This window comes from Uloborus diversus, chromosome 10, assembly GCF_026930045.1.
Source record: "Uloborus diversus isolate 005 chromosome 10, Udiv.v.3.1, whole genome shotgun sequence".
Taxonomy (NCBI): Eukaryota; Metazoa; Arthropoda; class Arachnida; order Araneae; family Uloboridae; genus Uloborus; species Uloborus diversus.
In genome coordinates, this window is record NC_072740.1 from 80,888,215 (window position 1) to 80,912,218 (window position 24,004).

The following is a 24,004-nucleotide window of genomic DNA, read 5'->3' on the forward strand; positions in this document are numbered from 1 at the left end:
ATGCGACGCAATGAAGAAGAAACTTTTCAGCAATTTTCTCTCTAGCATATATCGATCTAACGTGCATAAAAGTGGCACATGATTTATTTTTCCAGAACCCAATGACTGCTAAAGAAGTAGCACTTTTATATTCCCAGTAGGGTAGGGCGATGTTGGAATTTCTACATCGTGATGCATCGCCATCCTTACATCGCCACGTAGCGATATAGTTCAAACAGTTTGAAATATTCTTTCCGCTTCAGGGGCAGCTCTCCCCCTCCCCCGTTAGGGGAGTTTTCCTTTTCAAAAATCCAGACTTTTGTCAGATCTTTTTCTAATTTGGCACATAGGTTCTTTAATCACATGGGGTCGAACCCCATATGAATACTACCCCATGGGAAACTATCCTATGTGGATTTCCAGCATCAAATTACATCTAGGCCGAATCTGGAAAAGATCCGACGAAAACTGGATTTTTATAAGGAAAACTCCTATGGGGTTTGCCACACATAGCGGGACGAAAACTACACTATGAGAATTCCCAAGCATCAAAAGACAAATGTACCAAATTTGGAACAGATCAGACAAAAACTGGGTTCTTATACGATCCCCCCCCCCCCCCACACACACACGTGGTTTCCCACTCCATAGCGGGACGAAAACGGGAATTCCCGAGCGTCAAAGGACATCTGTGACAATTTTGGAAAGATCCGACAAAAAATGAATTTTTTTCAAGGAAAACCCCCATCGGTTTTGCCCCCCCCCCCCACCCAACATTGACGAAAGCTAACCTCCTTGAATTCCTGAGCATCAAAGAACCTCTATGGCAAATTTAGAAAAGATCGGACAAAAACTTTTTTTTATATAAGGAGAACCCCCAATGCGGGGTTGCTCCCCCCCCCCATCATGGAGGGTTGAAAACTACCATGTGTGAATTCCCGAGCATCAGAGGACCTCTGTTCGAAATTTGGAAAAGATATGATAAAAAGTGATTTTTTATAAGACCCCCCCTCCCATATGGGGGTTTCCCCCCATTAGCGGAAAGAAAACCACCCTATGAGAATTCCTGAGCATCAAATAACGAAACTCTGCCAAAGTCGGAAAGATCCAACAAAAACTGGATTTTTTGTAGGAAAACTACCCATAGGGGTTGCCCCCCCCCCATAGAGGGTCGAAAACTACCCTGCGTGAATCCCTGTGCATCAAAGAACCTATGTGCCAAATTTTGGAAAGATCGGACAAAAATTGAATTTTTTTCAAGGAACCCCCCCCTCCTCCCCCTCCCTTTATAAAGTGATGAAAACTACCTCGCGTGATTCTTGAGCATCTAAGAACCTCTATGGCAAATTTAAAAAAGATCGGACAAAAACTTTTTTTAATACGGAGAACCCCCAATGCGAGGTTGTCTGTCCCCCCCCCCCCCCGCCCCCCACATAGAGGGACATAAACGACCTTGTGTGAATTCCCGAGCCTCCAATAACGAACCTCTGTGCCAAATTTGGAAAATATCCGACAAAAATTAGATTTTTTAAAGGAAAACCCCCATTATGGGGGGTTTAATTAGATACCATGGGGAGTTTAATCTGCAATGATTTGTTTTACCTTTTTTAAGAAGTTGTTTGTTTGCATTTTTACATAAATAAAAATTTGCTTGACATATTTTATGTGCCTCTTTTTTTAACAATTACTTGTCTTTTTCTTTGATGGGGGGGGGGGGGGGTTGGCTGCAGGCCCGTTGTTTCAATTTTTCCCCAAATATGACAAAGAGCCTGTACTCAATAAAATTTTTACAGAAAACCAACTAAAACAACGGACAGTCAAGTGTAAAAACATGAATGTTCAAAAATCAAGACGGGAGGGGGGGGGGGGGTCAATTGACCCCCTGACCCCGTAAATAACGGGCCTGTGAAAGTGACTATACGCAATAAAGTGGAAAACTACGGTGGTAAGATTCTGAAGTTAGAATTTGATCACACGCACACAAAACTTATAAAATACAGTCGAACCTCGTTATAACGAACTTAAAGGGAGCATTAAAATCGATTATTATAAAACGTGGTTCGCTTTATCCAAAAATCAATAAACAATAAGACAAGAATTGCAAAAAAGTTCATTTCAGCAGTTATTTGTTTTAAACGTGTTCGAATTAACGAGGTTCGACTGCATTCTAAAAAAAAAAAAAAAACTAATGTGCTCAAAGAAAAAAAGAAGGAAATAAATTTTCGTAAAAATTTACGAAATTAATATCCTCATATATGACGAAATTAATTTGACGAAACTAATGCTCTCAAAACTACGAAAATGATTGTTAATTTGACGAAACTAGAATCAAGAAATATTTCGTTACATTTGACGAAATTCGCATCCTCAAACCACTAACAAAAGCAGTTTCTTCAATTTGACGAAATGTTCGCTCGGAGCATATCCCTGGAAGTGGTTTCGTCAAAAACGAAGAAAATTTCGTCAAATTTGAAAGTCCATTTCTGAGAGTGTATACATTTCTGTATTTTACGTTTTCCCATATTTAATGTTTTTGGATTTGAATTGACGTTTTCCCATATTTTATGTATTTTATGTTTGAGTCAAGCCTCTGAGAACTGTGAAATCGGGGTCTCTCTGTAGTTCAAATTCATTTCTGTTTTTAGTGAAAAATATAAATTAAATCAGTCGTATGCCACACGCAAGGTTTATTTATTGCAATTGATACCCTCGAACAATATTTTCTCGCAATGTTGACAAACTGAGAACATCTTTATACTAGAATGATTTCAAAAAGGAAATCAGAAATTTCAAACGTTTAATGATTTTCTAATTTCATTGTTTTATGATCAGAATTGTTATTTAACTTTTTATATAGAATTCTGTATGAGTTTAAAAAATTTCTTTCTCATATGTATCTTCTTTAAAGTCAAACGTGTCCGAAAATTGTTATTTTCAGGTTACTACTGCATTGCATGTAGAATAATGCTCCGCAATAAGTCATAACAACGTAAATCTGTTTTCAAAAAATCTTCTATACTTATTGATGAATGTTTCAAAAGCGCCAACTTGCGGAAACAGTAAACAAACGTTTTTAGACTCTCCTGCAAAGTTGTGAAACTGTGACATACGTTAGTCTGGAGCATGTCAAATTTGATGACCAGTTTCTTTGATAAAAAAAGCAATTTACTCCCGTTATACAGTCACGAGTTATTTTCTAACTTACTATATTGGTATTCGTAAATAGCGGAGATCAAACAAAAACATCTGCCACAACTGCAGTCGCAGGTGGTCGCAGCTAAAATGTTGTTGTTTATTTACAGGAAGGATTAAACTATTGATATATGTAAATTTTAGCCCACCGGAAGCCGCCGATAAAAGTATATTCCACAATACTTTTCATTATATTTTAAAGAAAATATTTTATTTTTCAGGTAGTTTTCAATTTTGATGAATTTTTAATTTTTAATTACGATGTAATATGCATCCTATAAGTGTGAAAAACCAATCAGAAATGACTTTTATTAAATTTTAGTCCTCCTTATTGAACGAATAAATTAAAACTGAAGTATAAGGCGTACGTCCGAAAAAAAGTAAAAACATAATTGTTCAACAATCTCGGCTTATTTTTGTAAAAACGAATTTTTTTTTTCAAAAAACTCTTATGGATTAAGTTACTACAACTCAAGGGCTAAGTAATTACGGCGTGAAATATTTTTTATCTTAAAACTCAAAAATGGCTATTTTTTCCGCCCTTGAACCACTGTGTGGCGTTTGAAGTCATTGCAATAAAATATTAGACATGCCAAAACACTTGAAGTGTTTTAGACATTTACGTGCTTAGTTGACTTTGTTCTATTTTAGAAATATTCATATCTCAAACCTCGGCACCTTTTCCAAAAAAAAAAGTAACTTTTGGACATTTAATCAAGCTTCATATTTATATCTTTGTTTTTTGATGGAGGAGTATGTATGTAACCTTTTTTGGATATTCTTCATATGTATAGTTCGTATATGTACGTACGACATTTTTATTAGACTCCAACACACATGTACCAAATAAATCACAAGCAAAAACATCACTGGAAGTTATAAATGAGAATTATAAATGATCCATTTTGAGAAAAATGCTAAATTAATTTTTGAAAATCCCATTCTTTTCGTTTAAATTCAATCATTTCGTAAAATTCTTAAATTAAAATTAACTAAAGTTTCTCGCAATCCACTTTAAGTTATTTGCGAAAATAATTACATTCTCACATTAAAACCTTCTTAAAATTTCAATTTTAATGCATTTACGTGACGAAGAGGTTGTTATAAACTAACCCTCATAAATTGGAATGAGATTATCGCACAACAGTAAAATAAAATTTATCTTGCGCTGCCATCTGATTTTTTTACGACGCGTATGAGAAGCACTTATCGAATTATTACCCAATCAAAGCTAAGAGAAATATCTCGATAAGCCCATTTTCTTTCAATAAGAAATCCTATTAAAGAAAAATACGACGTTCGATTGTTGATTTTCGTGCGTTTTTTGTAGAAAACGGAATTGTAAAACTTCAGTTTAATTTGTTAATGAAAAGAGAGATTTTGTTAATAAAAAGACGTAAAATGCACGCAAAGCCATAAAATATCTGTTAAATATTTAATCAGTAAAAAGAGAGATAATTTTTCCAAAACATGCAGCTGCATTTAAGGATATAAATGGCATCATTTAACTCTTTAAATGTCAGAACTGTTGGTTATTCGTTTCTGCTTCAAGGTAAAAAGCTGCAAAACTCTTAAAATATTATATCTTTTTTTTTACTTTAATTTTATGTGTATAGCAGGTACATATATTTAAAAAAAAAAGATCATAAACTTTAGCATAGAATATTTTCAGTCCGAACTGAAATAAGTATAAAAATGTGTTGTAAAATATACGGATGTTAGGATTTTAATGCTTAGTAATTTATATTTAGCTCATTAAGAAAGATCATTGTTTCCCAATCAGTAGCATCTTATTTGCTGCTAAGATTGGTTTAAAAAAACAAGTTCATTCAGGTCATTAGGTAAAATTAATTTGTGTTTTAAACCGAGGAGTCCTGACGCTCTAAAGCGCTCTAAATTTAACGCCCAAATACAGGGGTGCTAACCATTGAGAAGAGATAAAATGGGAGTGAAGACTTTCATTCGTGAAGGAAAGACCCCAAGTCATGTGATAGATTTTAAAGAAAAGCATTGGAAGAAATCAGGTTTCCTTCGCTATTTACGCAAAACGTGTCAACCATTCGTCGTTGTTGAGTCACGTGACTTGAGCTCTTTGCCCAAGCATTTGCTTAGCCAATGATTGAACTAGCTCATTTAAAGGACTAGCTCCCCTTTTACTAATTCCTGCTCTAAAGTGATAACACTGTTCGTCAAGGGAGGTAACTTATTGAGCAACCGTATAAGGGTCATTCTCCAGAAAATGTAACTTTTGAACGCAAACACTTTTCAATTTCGAAACCTTTTGTTTCTTCTTTTTTCATTCGTACATAAAATGTTACCTACTAGAAGTAATCATAAACAATGGCCCAGCTAAGTTCCAAATATTTTACTCATTTAAAAAAAAGAAAAAAAAAACGCCTCGTTCTCGGAAATAAAAAAAAAGAAAAAACTTTTAATGTTTAAAAATGAAGGCCAATTTAATATCAAAGTAGTAATTTTGTTAATAGGAAAAACAATGAGGCATTTTAATGTTTTGTGGGAATCTAATATTAAGCTCTCCTAATTAAAGTACTACTTAATTAATAGTTATCCTTTTGGTTCAAATGTGTGTTAAAAATAGTATTTAGCAAATTTGAGAATGTACTGGCAATTTATAATTTTGATATAGTGCCTAAGATTGATGTATTTTCCCTCCATCATTTATTTACACCTCAGAAATAATGACATTAATAAGGTCTGTCACGCAGATGAGATTCACGGAGGTGAAGAATTTTCCATTAATATCAGCCTACATGATACATTTTTCAGGGAAATCTTTTTTTTCTTTGTAACTACAATCTGCACATATTAAGCATATGAAAATATGTTCACTTCTTTTTTTACATAAATTTAAATAAAGTAATCTCTACTCGCTTTACCTCATTTTTCTGAAAAAAAAAAAAAAAAAGAGAAAATAAGTATTTTATTAAGAAAAATTTTCGTCGCTTGTGCTAATTCCATCACAGACCAAGCCTGACTACTAATTTGTCAATGTTTAACATTTTTTAAGATGCTTGGAGTGTCTACAGACCGAATCCTATCGTTTTGGGGGTTATGAGTTGGTTGAACGGTAACTCAGTGAAAGGTATCTCTTCCAGCAAAATTTGCGGCCCGTCCCAAACGGTTCAGGCATCTTTGGAATCATACGAATTTGTTTTCTTTAGCAAAAGGCTGAACGTTTTGGAACTCTTAAAGCTTCTGTCCGAGCTTGGTTTTTGCCCTTAGTCGCACTTTTCGATCACAAATTCCCGTCTCATGAACGACTTCTTTGGAAACTTCTTTTGTGTACACAAGGATTTCATTGAAGTCACTTTTGGATAGCCTGACGATTAACGAAAATGTATTCTGTTCATTTTTGTACACTTCCTGGGCGTCGACTATAATTTCCAAACCACTTGAAACAACATACTGCGTCAAATACTGTTTGCCGTGGCACAACAAGCAAACGAACTATCGTTCTCCTTGGTTAAACAACCTTAAAATTGCACGTCTTTTGCTCAAAATTGTAAGATAACTGAAAACCAATACATAAAATAGGATATGTATTGTAAATTATTTCTCATAATGTGAAAGGCTAAATTAAATAAAGACACTCATTGAAATGAAATTAGTGTACTTTCATTCGATGATGCAAACTTTGTCCGAGTTTTTTTGTCGCGCCATGTAATTTTTGAAAACTTACAAAAGAATGTCTCGTTATATAAAAGTGTAGCAGGTCTAGGAATAAGTGAGTTATGGAATGTTTTACAATTTAAAACTCAAATAAAAAAAAAGTATACATTTTATAAATTCAGCTACTTTTATGTTTTCCAAAGGCAGTTTCTTAGAAATGCAGTTTGCAGTTTTGATTTCATAACTTCGAAACTGGTTTCAATGTTCAGTTATATGGGAACTTAGTGGTAAAAATTCAATGTAATACAAGACCTAAAAAGTCGTACTGATTTATTTGCAAAAAATTTTTTGAATAAATCTTCTGGAGGAAACTCTTCAAAAATAAAGTTATTGTATTCACAGAAACTGATATATTTCTTTAAGTTTCAACACGAATACAGTAAAATTTCACATTTTTGAATCATTTCCCTTCGAATATTTTATCAAAACAAGCACAAAAAGGAGGATTTTTTTTTAATGATGATTTTAACTATATTAATCCAACAGGAGTGATTAAAACACAAAAAACTAATTTATCTCACCTGGTTTTTGGTGACATGTCCCATGGCCACTGAATTTAGGGAACTTTGAGCAATCAATTTTGTCAATTACTTTCTTCGGGAGCAACTTCTTACATGACCTCCAGAAATCTAAAATTAAGAAGAATATCAATAAGAACTAGGTAGAAAATGATAATTATACGTTCTTCATTAATGAAAAACTATTTAAGGAGATTGCAGTTAGTTTTATCAAGTTGAAGTGTTTTGAAGCAAACGACGATGAAAATAGTTGACTATGGAAAAGTATAGAGGAATTTTAAGAATAGGAAAACTACTTTAAAACTACACGGAAAAAATAAAATGTTAATTCTTATACTTGAGCATCATTATTATACTGCCGTGTGCAGGTAAAGGGCAGTAACTGAAATTTTTTTTTCATTTTAAATTTTTTTGCATCTTTATCATCTATTGTTCGTTACCTTTATTGTACAAGCTCGCTTATTTGGTTCCCGCTAAAAGAAGAAGGCGCGAAAAAGACGTCTAATTCCAACATTTCCCTAGAGTTAGTATTGAATCCAAAACGAATTTCTTCAAATATCTCAGAAACTTATTTCTGCAGATACTGCCGTTTACCTGAACACGGCAGTATAGCTCATCAGTCTTTTCGCGTTGAAGTGAGAATTGTCGACGATTTAAATGTTGCAGCAGCCCCTCTCACTGCATCATGCGTATCGGGCGACTATGAAAAGGCATGTGATATATTTCAACACGCTCAATAAATTCATGTAATATCATATGAATCATCCCTCATTTATCATCCCATTCGGATTCACATAACATACAACTAAAAGATATGTGCACCTACACAAAAACTTAGAAGTTTAATATTACACCATCAAGACGTTCTTTCTTACTAAAAACGATGAGGGGAAATTATTTCATGAATTGTTTGTAGTTAAAAAATGAACTAAGAAAATTCTTATTTTTCGGTGAAGCAAGAATCCAAAGTTGCAGCATAATAGAAAATTTTCCTTTTTGAATAGCAAAAGGTTATTGTTTTAACTTCCGGAAGGTGTGGGAAAAGTCTATCTTCAGATACACAAAATCTCTGAATGGTTGAGCTCATGCAAATTCAAGTTCATTTCAGGGAAGGAAGTGTGACAGAATGTGTAAATATTTATAATTTTTATATTTCTACACTCAGTTTGTAAATTCATTATTGATTGTTGTTATTATTATTATTAAATATTCATTTAGTTATTTTTATTGTTATTTTATTTTTTAAAAATTTATTTATAACTTAATAAGTTGATAAAGAGTTTAGTGCTATATAAAACTTACATTAAATAAAAAGCCAAAATATTTTCATTTATTTAAAAATTGAAGTTAAAAATAATTTTAAAATTCTTTATCATAATCTGTATGAAGCATGAACGCAACACATAACAATAATCTTTAAAGAATAAAAGATTCCTTGTAAAATGTAGTTCTTTAAGTTTTTTTTCTTGTCCATCCCGTGATCAGAACATGGCTAAAAAACTTTAAAATTTCTCAGTGAGCAGAGTTATATAGTTCGGGAAAAATATTTTTGTAATGACACGCTTTCTGCGCAATAATCTGACTCATTATAAGCTACAAAGCTTTTCAATGCAATCGATATATACATATATGTTTCACATTAAACAGTTTTTCTTTGAAATATGATGCTTGTTCTGCATTTTTCAATCGCGTTCATATATGCCCCCTATAGGGGCACATATGAATTAATATAATATTGGAATAATTAATAAATGTATATATAAATATGATTTAACATTTAAATATTTTTTTTTTGTTTTAAATCTGAAAAAAAATCCATGTTACAAAAAAAAAAAGACTATTTAATCATGGGAACATCTTTACTCTGAGAAATTGATAATATATTTTGAAAAATAAAGAAAAAAAAATTGTACTTATGTGCCTCCTTTCCCTTACATTTATATTCACTCACAACATACAAACATTAAGGGCATGTATTTACTCAACTGTGCCGAGCTTAGGACCTTTTAACGCAAGAAAATACACTGAAACCGCGTCAGTTTTCAGTTAACAATGTATAAGATTACAGAATGCACGTGTTTCGGGGTTTCCAGGAAACCCTTCTTCAATTCAAAAGTGTGAGTTTTTGGCTGCAAAGACATCCAGTAAAAGCTGTTAGCTAACGACTTTACTGGATGTCTTTACATCCAAAAGCTCACACCTTTGTATTGAAGAAGGGATTCCTGGAAACCCCGAAACACGTGTATTGTTTAATCTGTTTATTTGTTCTAAACAGCGTTGGATGTTACCTGATATACAGAGGTTCATGTTTCACGTTAATTACCCACACATTTCACCAAAGAGATTTTAAATCTAACAATTTGCATTGCACTTCTTTAAATCAGGGGTTTAGTTTAAAATCCAGCTCAACCAATGCCGTTTCAAAATATGTCTTTTTCACAATTTTAAACTTCTTGGTGGATACTATCATGCTAGAAAACGATTTGAAATGCATTCAAATCAATCAGGTCAAAAATTATTGTAAAAAAAAAAAAAAAAAGAAAAATCCGACTGCGTGCTGCGTGAAAACTAAAAAAACTAAAACGAGAACACAGTAGTTTGGAAAATTATTTCTTTCTGATTCAAGGAACCCCGTAAAATTTGAATGAACCCCGACTGTTGATCCTTCTATTCTGCTTTTGAATTTATGATGTGTCTTATCTGTGTACGATTATAAAACTATTTCAATGATGTAGTTATTCAGTAGTACTCGATAACATTCTTAACTTCTGGGCTTATACAGTTTTCTTTTTAGATCGTTTGTTTTTTTACGCAGTCGTATTTTTTGTTGTTATTTAACAATTTAGTATTTTACACTTTTTAGTTAAATTTCATTGAAATAGTTATTATGATTATGAGACGTTACATTTCGCAATAGTATCATTTCATTGAGAGAATTTGTATCTTGAGGTTTATTAAGTAACTTGCGGGGTCTAAACTACTGATAATTCCTCTAGGGAACTAACTCGGCTTAAAGCTTCATGTGCTTAACCTTCAGCAAAAATGTGCGAACTTAAGTCAACCACAGCACAGTTATATAAACAGCCTGTATAACTCATGATAACGCGAAATCGGAAACGTCGTCAGTCAAATTTTTCTCGCCAAACTAAAAAAGCCTGTCAAGAAAGTACACGTCGCAAAACTCAGTCCCTTGAATCAAGGCAAAAAGAAATGCAACATGTTAGAGATAAAAATCGAATTAGTAGCCTTTCTTTTGGTGCTTATTGCACAGGTTCATTTTGATGAGGACTACAATCTGAGTGTCTTGCCTTCGTTACGCATAAGATATTTTATATTACAGCACAGAATACAAATAAAGAACACATGAATGAATTTACATCAGAAAGAGGGGAAAGTACATCCGGAGCGAGGGTGTCTTGACTCACTGCCTCAAGTGGGAGAAGCAGTCGCTTAGACCATTCGGCCACTGAGATCCCAATTAGTAGACTTTGTAAACAAAAAAATTCAGGCAGCGAAAACTACCTACATTTGTCGCAAGCAGGTAGCGTGCGACACAGTGTGCAACACCGAACGTGCGCTGATCCCGAACTGACAAAATATGTCATCTGGTTGTTGATATAGTGAATTTTGATTACTGTCATGTGTTCAGTGACACTCCCAAGGTTAAGACAAATCGATTGACGTAAGAATTACCAAAATTGACCAAGAGGTTCAGCCCCTAGAACGCCACATAGGAACAGATATACATACATAGACTGATAAACATATTACCCTCCTTTGCGTCGCGCACGCGCAGTCGGGTAAAAACCGATGTCATTTAATAAACAGCTCAATTTGAATTTCCTTTCTGCCTCTTCTGTAAACTTTTATTAAGTGTATTGAGTTGGGTCTAACACTCAACGCTTTAAATATTAGTCCAAATTTCATCTGAATTTTACATTTGGTGCATTATCCATCCACTATAATATTAAAATCTGTTCGCGTCTGTCTGTCTGTCTGTCTGAAGATCTATCTTCTCTAGAACCACTTCGAATCGGGAGTCAAACGAGATACCGATCAATTCGAAATTTTCCAGAGAAAACAATAGGACCAATCTCGTAATTGTGCGACTTTAATTAGCAGAGATATTAATTAAAACGTTAATTAACATAACGTTATTAAGGAATTTTTATTTCTTTCCTGTTGCCATTTTGCATATGCGCGAGCAAGTAAAATTCTAATAATTGTTTTAAAAGAGATTTTTTGGCTGCTGTCCAAATCTTAAAACAACGTTTCCATCATGAATTTCATTTTAAATTAGTTTAAAATTGGTTGCCCTATTCTGACATAGCCTTTATTTTATCGTCTGTCCTTTTTTTTATTTTTTACATTCAACGTTCTTAACTCTTTTCAGCATATGAAAGTTGTTTCTTTAGCTATGTTTATTGATTGTAGTGTAAGTTTATTATTCACCGATTTCATATTTTGGTACATTTAGGATGTGCGACTAATTATGTTTATTTTGTTGGACTTTTTCCCGTCACATGGGTGAGTTTTCGAATTGTAATAATTCTCTTTTTCCTTCCTGTTTCTATTTTTGAAATACAGTTTGTATCGTTAAAAGAACATGTTAAATTAAGATTGTTTGAATTTCTTTAAGTGAAACAGAGTTGAACAAAAATATTGTTTTTAAGGATTTTAACTAAAGCTTATTTCGAATCTGATGACTTGGTATTAAATTAATGCTAATTGGTATTTATTAAGTCTTGGTGCTTTAGTTTCACGTAAGCAACCAAAAAGTATGTGTCATTTTATGTAAAAAGCTGATCGTAATTGTACATACAAATGTTTCAGATATAGTCTATCAGATTTAATTCAGTTTAAAATGAGCACAGATTATAATTGATAATGCATGTATTTTTATCTTTTGTGCTAATTGAAAATACGCATAACTTGCATTATCGATAACTATGATTAACTTTAAAGAGATTTTTGCCAAAAATATGCTCTACTGGTGTTTTGCAAACCTTGCATTACGCGTATTTATTTACTCCTTAGCGCTTTAGAAACTGATGTCAGAGTAATGCAAAAACATCAATTGGATATCTCTTTCGTTTTTTACGTAGCCCGTGCAACGCCGGGCACGCAGCTAGTTTATGGTAAAAAAACTTGAAAGGTATAAATCTCTTATTTTCGAATTAAGAATAATCCATTGAAAAGTCAATAAAACATTTTTTTACTTGATACATGCAATGCTTTTATTTGTAATTAATGAAAGAGCTAAGGAAGGTATTGTAATATAGAATAAAATTATCGAACGGTACCTTAAGTGTTCATCATCGGGAACTCGGCGCATAGAATAATTACAATGTGATTGATTACGAAAAATAGCAGGTCCCTCATTAACAGCTCATCAGCGTCTTTTCGTCTTCCTACTGATAATCTCAAGAGCAACTTGGTTGGGAGTTTTTTTCCCTGAGAAATTTATTCAGCGTAAAGCCACGAAGTTTTTCACGTTAGTTGATGTGGAAGTTTCGGGGAGTATTTTTTCCATGGTTTTCTGGAGATATTAATTTTTACACTTGAGTATGAGAGAGTTTAAGAGGTTGGAAGATGCTGAACTTGAATCTACTTGTAAAATAGGGAAAGGTATTTATAGTATTATTTAAAAATCGCGGGGATGCTCATTATTTCACTAATTTACATTGCTAAGAAAAAATGTACGTATTTTATCATCGATTATTTACTTGATGGTGAAATGACTTAAGTATTTCATATGATGTCTCATTAACACATTGGGAGCAAATTACTTTATCTAATACTTGTGCTATATAAGCACCCCAGTCGAAAATGACATAACTGTGACAGGAGAATTGTGTCACAGGAGAGTTTTCGACTTGTTTCGTGAGACTTCATGGTGACGTCACTGCAACAATTAATCTGTTACCGGTCACTTTGACATTATGAAGATGTTACTGCAACGTCACTTTGACATTATGAAAATGTTACTGCAACGTCACTTTGTGATGTCGTCGTTTACTGATATTCGTAAGTTACTGCAACCTGCGATGAATTTACTGTGAATTATGTTACTGTCACGTGACTCACAGGGGTGGATGCAGGGGGATGGTAATGGGGGTCATGGCCCTCATTAAACTTTTGACGCTATCATAGGCCCACATTGTGTTCAAACAATTTATGAATAAAATGTAAACGATTGCAGTAATCTTTTGCATTTATGTACACATATGTTAAGTTAACATTTAAAATATTATATCTTTTCATTGCTTACGAAAGCAATTAGTAACGTTTTTACCTTATCAAGTGCATTGTTCCTCGTCAGTTTCCACCTTTTTATTGAAATCCAAGCAGCTTCAGAAATTTTTCGTACCCAAAACCGTAGGTTCGTTGGTAGAGGAGGTCATTACTCAGCATGACTCCCCCTATAATGGTAGTCTGTACCCGCCTTTGCTTTCACATAGAGGTCCCATTTTAATTACTGTGCTATTAGAGGTCTTGCTGGTGCAGCAGTAAGCAATATTTACTTTGTATCAAGAGCGCCTGCACAGAGGACATACATGAGTAATGTTTGCTAACCTAGCGGAAGCGTTTAGAAAGAGATATGCTGGCAACTGATACGGTTGGAAATCCAAAAGTTCATAACCACAACTTTAAAAGTGGTCCTTCTGCCTACCTTTATCCACAAAACTTGTTTGTCGCGAGCTTCACAGAATCAATATTTACCACGGGCAGCTATAGCACAACCGTTAACTAACTCTGCAGATAAAAAAAACAGTACAAAGCGTAGATTTTGGACAACTCCATCAAACTCATATTCACTATTTTCCTCCAATGTATCCGTAGATGATAATTATTCAGACGGAAATTCAGAATCAAGAGGGAAAATTGACACCGAAAATGAATCAGCACTTGATTCCATTCATGTACAATTGTATACCAAATTTTTCTTTTAATCCTCGCTTTTTTTCTTGAGATACAGCAGTGGCAATTAACGGAAAGGACCGCTTAAAAAAGACAATCCTGGAGTAAATTGAAACGAAAACGGAATTGGTTCCTCTTCCTTCTGAAGTCTACTTGCATACTTATTTTTTTTCTCAAACCGACTTCTTGAGAAACAGAAGCTACTCATAACGAAGAAACTGTTTGACTACTCCTCCCTCCCCCTCGGGAGGAAAAGGCGCCAAAAACATTTCAGCATCAATTCATTTGTGTACCAAGTTTTATTTGACTTTGTGCAAATTGTTTGAGCTTCAGTGGTCACAAAACATTTGCCACTCGCACATAGAACACAAAGCCAGACATTTTCCAAAAATGATCAAAATGGATTCAACACTCCTAAAACACTTAAGTCTGTCAAAACAAAAAACCGAATGTAAAGCTCTCCGTTATACTTGGTATAGAAAGCAGTAGTGAAAAGCAAAATATAAGCAAACTCGTGGAAAAAATAAAGATAAAAAAATGTATCTGAAAAATGAACAAAATTATATTGGTGGAAGATTTACTTTTCATATAATAAATCTTCAGCAATGTTGAGTAATTCATTCCTTTCAGTAAACATCCTCCTTAATTTTATTATTTTTAACATGAAAATTCTTTGTTTCAGGAAATCGAAACAACACTGACAACATGTTATATTACATCTCTTTATTAGTGTATTTTCTCGGCATTGCTCAATTCATAAAAAGCAAATAAACATAGATCAAGTTTTTGGAAAGATTCATTTTTCATAGATTTAATAAATTTAAAATCCCTTGTTTAGAGCTTTCAGGCCGCGATGAGGCAATTAAAATAAGCGGGTTGAACTGTAATGTGGAAAAAAGATACGAAACACTAATAAATGATCAAATCCGATAAAAGTTTTTCCATCGATCAATGTAAATGAAACAAAAGCTTTTATAAATGAGAATTTTGTTTCTCAGATTCATTCTTATTACGCTAAAAGCTGATGCGAATTTAACCGAACAGATTTAGAACCGTGAATAAAATATTTTCACTTTGAAAATAAAAACGTGTACTTCAAAAATTATTTTAGACACCTTTTAAAAGAATTCTAATGTTAAAGGTATTTTGAATGAAAAACTGGTAAAAATTTTTTTTTATTGAAAAATATCCAATTCTTTTGATGGCGTCTTGAATATATCTTGAAGGCGTATGCAGCTATTTTTAAAATTTTGATTACTATATTGTATATAGTATATGTTTATTTAATTTGATACTGTGGTGTTTCTTATGTAAATTGCAGCCTTCTCTGCTGATTATATGATTTCTTTCCATTAAAAATTTTAAATATATGTTTCAGAGTTACTAGGTGGAAAAAAAGGAGCCGTTCAAAGGAGAAAAAATGATTATAGCAGAATTTTAAATCATGATACAGAAAAAATACTCAAGATGAAATTCTCTCTCTCTCTCAACCCCCCCCCCCTCCAAACTACCTAAAACTATCGAAAAAAAATCTTCTAATTCTTCAAACAATAGTTATATGCATGTTTTTTTTTCATGTATAGCTGAAGACTAAAAATGGAAAATGCATTAAGAGCCAAATTGTTTTTTCTTTTTGTCGCTAAAATGATGTAAGTGCCAAGCATTTCACTGTGGTAAGCGATTTATGTACCTATCCCATTTAAAGTAGTTAAAATAACGTTTTTAGGGTTCTCCAGTGGAGCAAGAGTTAGCATCCGTGCGGAGGAGAGCGCAGTAAGTGCCATTGAAGGTTATTGAATGTTACTTATCTTAGTTGGTCCAAGTCCATAATGCAAAAACATGGAAAACGCAGTAAGTGCCACAATCCGCCTGGAATCTTATTTCTGATGCCCTGTAAAAATTTTTTTGGCACTTAGTGCGTTTTTCATTTTTAATCTTCAGTTCTTGCGCCGACACGCTGAGGGTAACTATAAAATAAATGTTTGTGGAGTGCTAACACTAATAGGAAAAAAAAAGATGTCTTCATTTCTTGATGAAAGTATTTGTTACTTCATGTACAACTTCCAAAATGTAAAAGTTTTATATCTACACGTAACACTAAAACTCAATGAACCTATCTTGCTGCCCTTTCAGTAACTACAGGTGATGGCGTCAACATCATGGAGTCGTACGGCTGCTCTCAATTAATAAAAACGTCAAGTAATGTCAATTTCCAATAAAAATATTCCTGGTCTGTTGAGTAATATGCAGTAGGACCAAAAAGTTCGTGAACTGCGATAGCCAATAAAGCACGTCGTTTAAGTAAAATTATAAGAAACATTCTTTCATCTCTTCCCTCAATGTTTGACTAATTCACCTCATGTCACGAGATTCAAGTGCACCAGCAGACAATTTTTTCTAAGTTTGGAAAAGCTCTTCTGCTACGTTAGAAACATGTTTTTTTTTCAGCTATATTATATTTTGTCAACTTTTTAGTTAAATAACTTTCAGAGACTTTTTAGATCCCCAGGAAGGACTACATGATTCCTTGATGGCGAGATTGAAGCTCTTTCAGGATGAAAATAAACTGTTAGAACCGGAAAAACTTACTTGGACAGCATTAAAATAGTTTGCAAATGAGAACTGTTTCTGCTACAAAATACGGTTCGTTGTGGACCGTTTATGTTTTGGTATGGTTTGTTACAAAACGAGCTGATGTGTGCATCACATGACTTCTTTTTACTCCAATTTAATGATATTTTCCCATTATTGGCAATTTTTATGTCATTCAATAGTTTTCTTTCTAAATATCACCAACAGTGGCCAAATCGATACCAGATTTAAAAAAAAAAAAAATCGCCAAATTTGTCGCCAAGTTGGCGACAAAACTTGGCGACCAAAGGACTGGTGATATAGCGCCAACTGTCTGCCAAATTATAACACCACTTGAGTTTACATCGAAATTAACAATGATTTCCCTCCAAAAAGGGGCAAAAGACCCCTTTAAAAACATCCGAATGCAACCAAAAGGGAAGGTGCACAACTAGACCCCACTAGGAGTCCACGTACCAAATTTAAACTTTCTAGGACATACCGTTTTTGAGTTATGCGAGATACATACACACACACATACGTACATACAGACGTCACGAGAAAACTCGTTTAATTAACTCGGGGATCGTCAAGATGGATATTTCGGATGTCTGTACGTTCCTAGGCATATATCCACGTGTGGTCGAGTTGAAAAAAAAAAAAAAAAACCAACATTCACTCGCGGGTGAGCAAAATAGAAATTAAGGCCGATTTTTGAGTGAAATTTTTTTCGCGAATACAATACTTTCTTTTTTGTAAAAGTAAGTAAAAATTTGTGGGTTCACCTAAGAGACAGAAAAAAGCCATAGTTTGTCGTATCGTATTACTTTAATTAAAAAAAAGATGAAATTAATACTGATTCCAATTATTGTCTTTCCTTTCGGTACCTAAAAAAATCAATAAATGAAAGCTTTTTACTTCCTTTTGCAAAAAAAGGAAGTATTGTGTTCGCAAAAAAATTTTCACTCTAAAATCAGCTTTAATTTCCATTTTTCTCACCCCCGAACGAATGTTGATTTTTTTTCCGACCCGACCAGACGTGGATAAGTGCCTAAGAACCTACAGACACCCGAAATATCCATTTTGACGAACCCAGAGTTAGTTACAACGAATTTTCTCGTGACGTCTGTATGTATGTGCGTATGTATCTCGCATAACTCAAAAACGGTATGTCCTAGAAAGTTGAAATTTGGTACGTAGATTCCTAGTGGGGCATAGTTGTGCACCTTCCCTTTTAGTTGCATTCGGGTGTTTCTAAGGGGGTCTTTTGCCCCTTTTTGGGGGGAAATCATCATTAATTTCGATGTAAACTCAAGTGGTGTTATAGTTTGTCGGACACTTGGCGATATATCGCCAGTCTTTTGGTCGCCAAGTTTTGTCGCCAACTTTGCGACAAATTTGGCGGATTTTTTTTTTTTTTTTTAAAGTTTGGTTTCAATTTGACCACTGTTGGCGATATTTAGAGAGTAAACAATTGAATCACATTAAAGTAGTGAATAATGGGGAAATGACATTAAATTGAAGTAAAAGGAAGTCATGTGATGCACACATCAGCTCGTTTGTATCTGTGTCCATCAACCACGGTGTTGTATTTTACAGAGGAAATTATTTCTAGACATTTGGCGTCTCAGATAGTAAAATGAGCTACAAAAAGTTGCTATGAGCTATGGTTTGGGTCCCGCTGAAATACATAATCAAACCCTCTCCCTCCCTTAGTAAATTCTGAAATGATCATTTATTATCAATGGGGTTGTTTCTATCGGTCAAAAGTACTACTTATAGTCACTGAAGTTGATATAATGAGCAGAAAAAAAAATCATGGAGTGAGGAAAAGCTTTTATTTTTAAAACGTTTAATTTTTAATTAATTTTTTAAAATGTAAGATTTTTCAAAAAATGCGTGGTCTATATGACCTCAAAAGTAAAGAACTATGGCGCGCTACTCGACTGGCTCACTAAATGCTTACGCTTGCTGTCTACCGCATTTCCAGATTATGATAATAAAGAAGCGAATTAAATATTGTGCTCCACGCTTGCTATCAACCATATAGTTTCCCGTACATGTGAGTAAAGAAGCGAATTAAATATTGCGCTCTGCGCTAATGGCATCAGAGAATGTCATTTCATCACTTGTGATGTCAAGTGCAGAAGCGTAAAAAATGAAATTGAATCTGCGCACCGATGAAAATAATTCTTAAAAAATATTAAACTTTTTCAAATTACTTTTAAAACTAGAACAGCGCCCGTCAATATATGACGGGTGAAAATTGCTTCTACATTTGAAAGAAGCAATTGCCTGCATGATGATATTTTGATCGTTGAAATTTTAACCCTAACTCCAGTGGATAAACCCTGAGTTTCAGTAGATAGCGTTCATTGTTGACACCTTTCTCGTTCCTTCATTCCCCTGAAATGACACAGTCTTACCAGTAAAACGGTTAAGATTCCACATCCAGTTCAGTCTCGTCAAAACAAAGCATTTTGCTGCATGTCAAGCATTACCGAAAATGTTATCAAATTATCATGACGTGGAGCGAGTTTCATTGCTGATGGCGTCAGAAGCGTTACTCGAGCATTCGCTATTATATATATGAGGATGGTCAAATCCTATATGTTTTTAAGCGTGCTCTTTCAGTAAAAATACATTTAAAATTTCGGAAGCAACCCCATTGTGATATTTAAACTAGGTTACATGCTTAAAAAAAAGTAGAATTCGAGGTGTAGTTTGTGGTAAGGTCCTGAACATTGAAAACATGCTGTCTCAGAAGTGCGGATTTATAGCACATATTATTCTGCACTGTTTGAATCTTTTCAATTTGCAATTTTTATGAGGTTCTACATTGTGAAAATATCATTGAAAAATCAATGAACACACAATAGCGTCATATTCAGCGTTAAAATCAATGAGTTTTCAGGATAAAACTTCACGTGAACGTATAATAAGACGTTTAAAAATAACAATCTGATGATTTAATGAGATTATAGTTTCATGTTCTTATTAAAATTCGATGCTGTAATGATATTAGAGAAGATGCGATAAAAGAAAACACATTTAACAAATGGCGTCGCGAAAACCATTTAAGCTATTTTTAGAAAACAATTTTCAGAAGCGCTTACAAGAATGTATTTCAAACCGAATTTGCAGCTTTAATGAGTACAATATTAATCGAGGCATATTAATCCCAAAACTCATTGCAACGTCATTAAGGAAATGTTATTACTGCTGTGTACAACATTTCGAATCACAGAATTATAACTAAGTAATGATTTCTAATCGGGTAGCCCGTTAATGATGTACGGCGACAACTGCAAGCTGAGAAAATTCGTGCCCTGAAATTGTTATCCAAGTTCATTAGCGAGTCAAGATGATGAAGTAAAAAAAGGCGATTCCGAAACAAAGAAAATCCATCTTTAACAGCTGGGTTTAACAGGTAGTAATTTATCTTCGGGATCTTCATTTTTATTTTTCTGTTTTGGGGAAAGTGGGGTTATGTCTGATTTACGAATCAGTTAGCAGCGATCAGAGTATCAATCACACGACGCCATTGTTAAAGTGATAATTGCAGGCAATTATGAGTAACTCGTAAGAGGTGAACATCGAGTTAATAAGCTACACCTTATTTTGAAGACAAAAAGATTAACACTCGTAACTTGAAATAACAAACCCAGTATTCATAAAGACACATGGGGCAGTGAGAAGCAAAAGGATGTATGTGGACATTTTCAAGTTTTGAGTAAAACGCATTAAAAGATAACATCTCAGATAGGCTTTCATTGAATTTTTTTGCTAAATCATGCTGTATAGCAGCGATTACCAGGGCTACTACTACCATCTCTTGCCCCAAGACAGAGGAGATGTTCACCTACCATGTGAACTGGTTATCTCCAAATTTTTAGTTTTGCCACTTACATCCCTTTGCTTCTCAATACCTCACATGTACCGGGTGGCCCTAATGTTTGAAACAAATGAAAAAATAAAAACAAACAAGAGACATGAGAAGAATTTAATGACGTATCTTGAAAGGACATGCTGGGCTATTAATGATATAGAGGTTCGAAGTGACCGCCATCTTTAACAAGGACAGCAGTTAGGCGGTTCTGGAATCCAACCATTACTCGTGAGTAGGCCTCACTGTCAATCCTCTCGACAGCAGTTGTAATGGCGGTTTTCAGTCCTGGAAGGTTCGTAGGACTTGTCTGCCACACTTTGCTCTTCAAATAACCCCATAGATAGTAATCGCAGGGGTTCAGATCAGATGACTATGGGGGCTATTCGATACCACCTTGGAAGTGCGATGGGTAATCTAACCCAATAATTCGATCGCTAAAATGCTCATTGAGCATCTCGAAAACATCCGCGGTACGATGTGGTCTTGCTCCATCCTGTATAAACCAATGACCTTGGACCAAGTCATTACCATGAAGAAAAGGGATGAACTCCTCGTCCAGTAACTTTTTGTACTTCGCCGCGCTTAGAGTTCCATCCATGAAAACAGGGCCAAACACACCATGCGAGTATATTGCACACCACACCAGAAATTTTTTCGGTTGGAGGCTTCGGACAACAGTGATCTCTGGCCGTTCTCTGCCCCAGTAGCGATAATTTTGTTTGTTTAGATGGTCATCTAAACTGAAGTAGGCCTGATGAAGGAACATCACATTTACAATTGCCCACTCAACGGAGCATGCGCACGGAGTTTGGCTTCACTTACGTGCACCTAGCGCCATTTATTGAACTTTGTTTCAAACATTACCCGCTGGGCCACCCGGTAACTTCTACGTTTGATGCTTCAAAGAAAATGTATGAAGTGCAAGCTGTATTTACGTCTACTTTGTTAACTACGGAAAAACTTCTGTAATTCAGTTAGAGAGAACTACATTTATATAAACAATGAAGAAAACGGAGTTTTCATCTTGATGTTCATAAAATACTGGGGAATTTTTAATTGAAAAATTAAAAAAAATTTACACACCAAAGAAAATCATTTAATAACATCTTCTTTAAAAAAAAATGAACCACAGAAATTTCATAGTCCGTTCACATTGACCAAAAATCCCGCTTATTACGTTTATTCAAAAACTGAGATAAACAAATGCCCCTAAGCAGGGAAAACAAGCGGGTCATTTGCAAGCAGAACTTTTGACCAGGTGCAAATCAGGATAGCTCAAAGGTAGTATTAGTTAATTGCAGGTTGTATTGTGAATGGCAGCTGTCAAAAATCTCTACTCCCGGCACTAAGCAGGGTCATTGCATTTCTTTTGTAAACACGCACTTAATGTGTAACCTTTGATTTCTGATTTTCAACTGCTAGCATTAATTACTAGTACTCACAAGAAACTTTAGACAAAAGCGGAAGGGGCTTTGAAAAACACAGGATGGAATTATTTTAAAGATAACTTTAAAATAAAGCTAGCGTTAGCAGTATCAAGATAAGACCATAGTTCATATAGGAGACAATAGGTCATTTAATACTACCATAGGGTGTCCGAAAAATCCTTGACTTTTTTTGAAAATTCATAAATAATCATCAAATTGTCCTATGAGAACGCGGTTTGTCCCATAATACTTCACAGCTTCAAAACATTTTTATGACATCTCAAACAAAGAAAAAAGTTTAATTATAGGTAACCACTGTATTGTCCCAGCAAGAAAAACAAACTTAATGTGAGGTGCTTAATCATTTACTAAACAGAAAGCAATGCCTTTCATTACCAGAATTTAATGTGTGTGCAGATTACGGACATCGGTGTAAAAAATGTGTAAGGTTCTAGTATTAATGGGTGAAATGTTATAAGAATTCTGAAATGTGCAGCATCATTGTTTTAAAACTGAAATTGTTGGAGGAACCTTGCTCTATAATTTCAGTAGAAGTCAAAGCGCCATGCGCAAATTTTAGAATCAGCGCAGAGCAGAGCAGGTTAACTCTTATTAGAGAAAAGAAACCCGTCCTTGGTGGGCGAGCGGTAAAAGCTTTTGCTGTGCGACTCGCCTGAGATTCGCGTTCTGGGATTGGACATCACTCGGGTCATTTCCTCTCTTAGCGCATTAAAAATGTCTTCTTTGTACATTAAAATAAATAATTTGTGTATATTGGTTGTTAAAAAGCATGAACTTGATAAATCGTTCAAGAAAGTCAGATGAATGCTTAATTTTTGCTTATGTGTAACTTTTCAAGCAATTTCTATGTAAGCGAGCAGAAAATTCTGCAGTGTAACCTTACGCAGAAATAATGAGATGTCACGCTATAATTACATGACCATGGTGAAACCTTCCACAAGCGATGTGTAACTTTACACCTGTTTTATCAGTTAAGTTACTAGAGAGCAGTGGATGCAGCTAAAGAGCCACGGATTTTATGGAGTAAGTATACACAATTTTTTTTTTTTTGTGATGTGATGAACTTGAGTACGGTTAAGATGTAGTTCAAACAACATACGGTGCACACATTTGACTCTGGTAATGAAAGGTATTTCTTTCTATTTAACAAAGGGATTAAACACCTCACAAGATTTTTCGTACTGTGACGATACAGCGATTACCTTTGAATACACCTTTTCTTCTTTTTGAGCAATCACGATTGCTAATTGTTTTCATTTGACTGTTGAATGATGTCTTTTGATTTTTCTCCCGCCTCCCTCTGCAGCGCCACCGTCGACCCTGCCCCTCCCGATGCTGCTCCTCTAGCGAGCAAAGTCTCCATGTTGCGTCCATACCCTACACACACGCGTACATACACACACACGCCTACATACAGACACACACGCCTGCACAATAAACGCCAACTCACGCGTGTACATACATACACACATACACGAACGCCTACACGCTCGCGTACACACACACTGCACTGCATACACAACATGCACACACGCATACATACACACACATGCGCCTACACAAACACACACACGCGCCTACACAAACACACACACGGATATATACACATACACGCTCGTGATTGCGAAAAACATAATTTGAATTCAAGATGCCAAAAATTAAAATTATATATATATATATATATATATATATATATATATATATATATATATATATATATATATATATATATATATATATATATATATATATATATATATATATATATATATATATATATATTGTTTTGTTTTTTT

At 34.4% G+C, this 24,004-nt stretch overlaps 1 protein-coding gene across 1 annotated transcript in view; it reads right to left on the minus strand.

Annotated features, from left to right (window-relative positions):
* The window catches only part of LOC129231492 (atrial natriuretic peptide-converting enzyme-like), a 192,342-nt gene that overhangs the window by 52,948 nt on the left and 115,390 nt on the right, over positions 1–24,004 (minus strand). Inside the window, exon 7 of the mRNA XM_054865820.1 lies at positions 7,383–7,490. Coding sequence (XP_054721795.1) covers positions 7,383–7,490 — 108 coding nt within the window. The remainder of the gene's footprint in view (positions 1–7,382; positions 7,491–24,004) is intronic.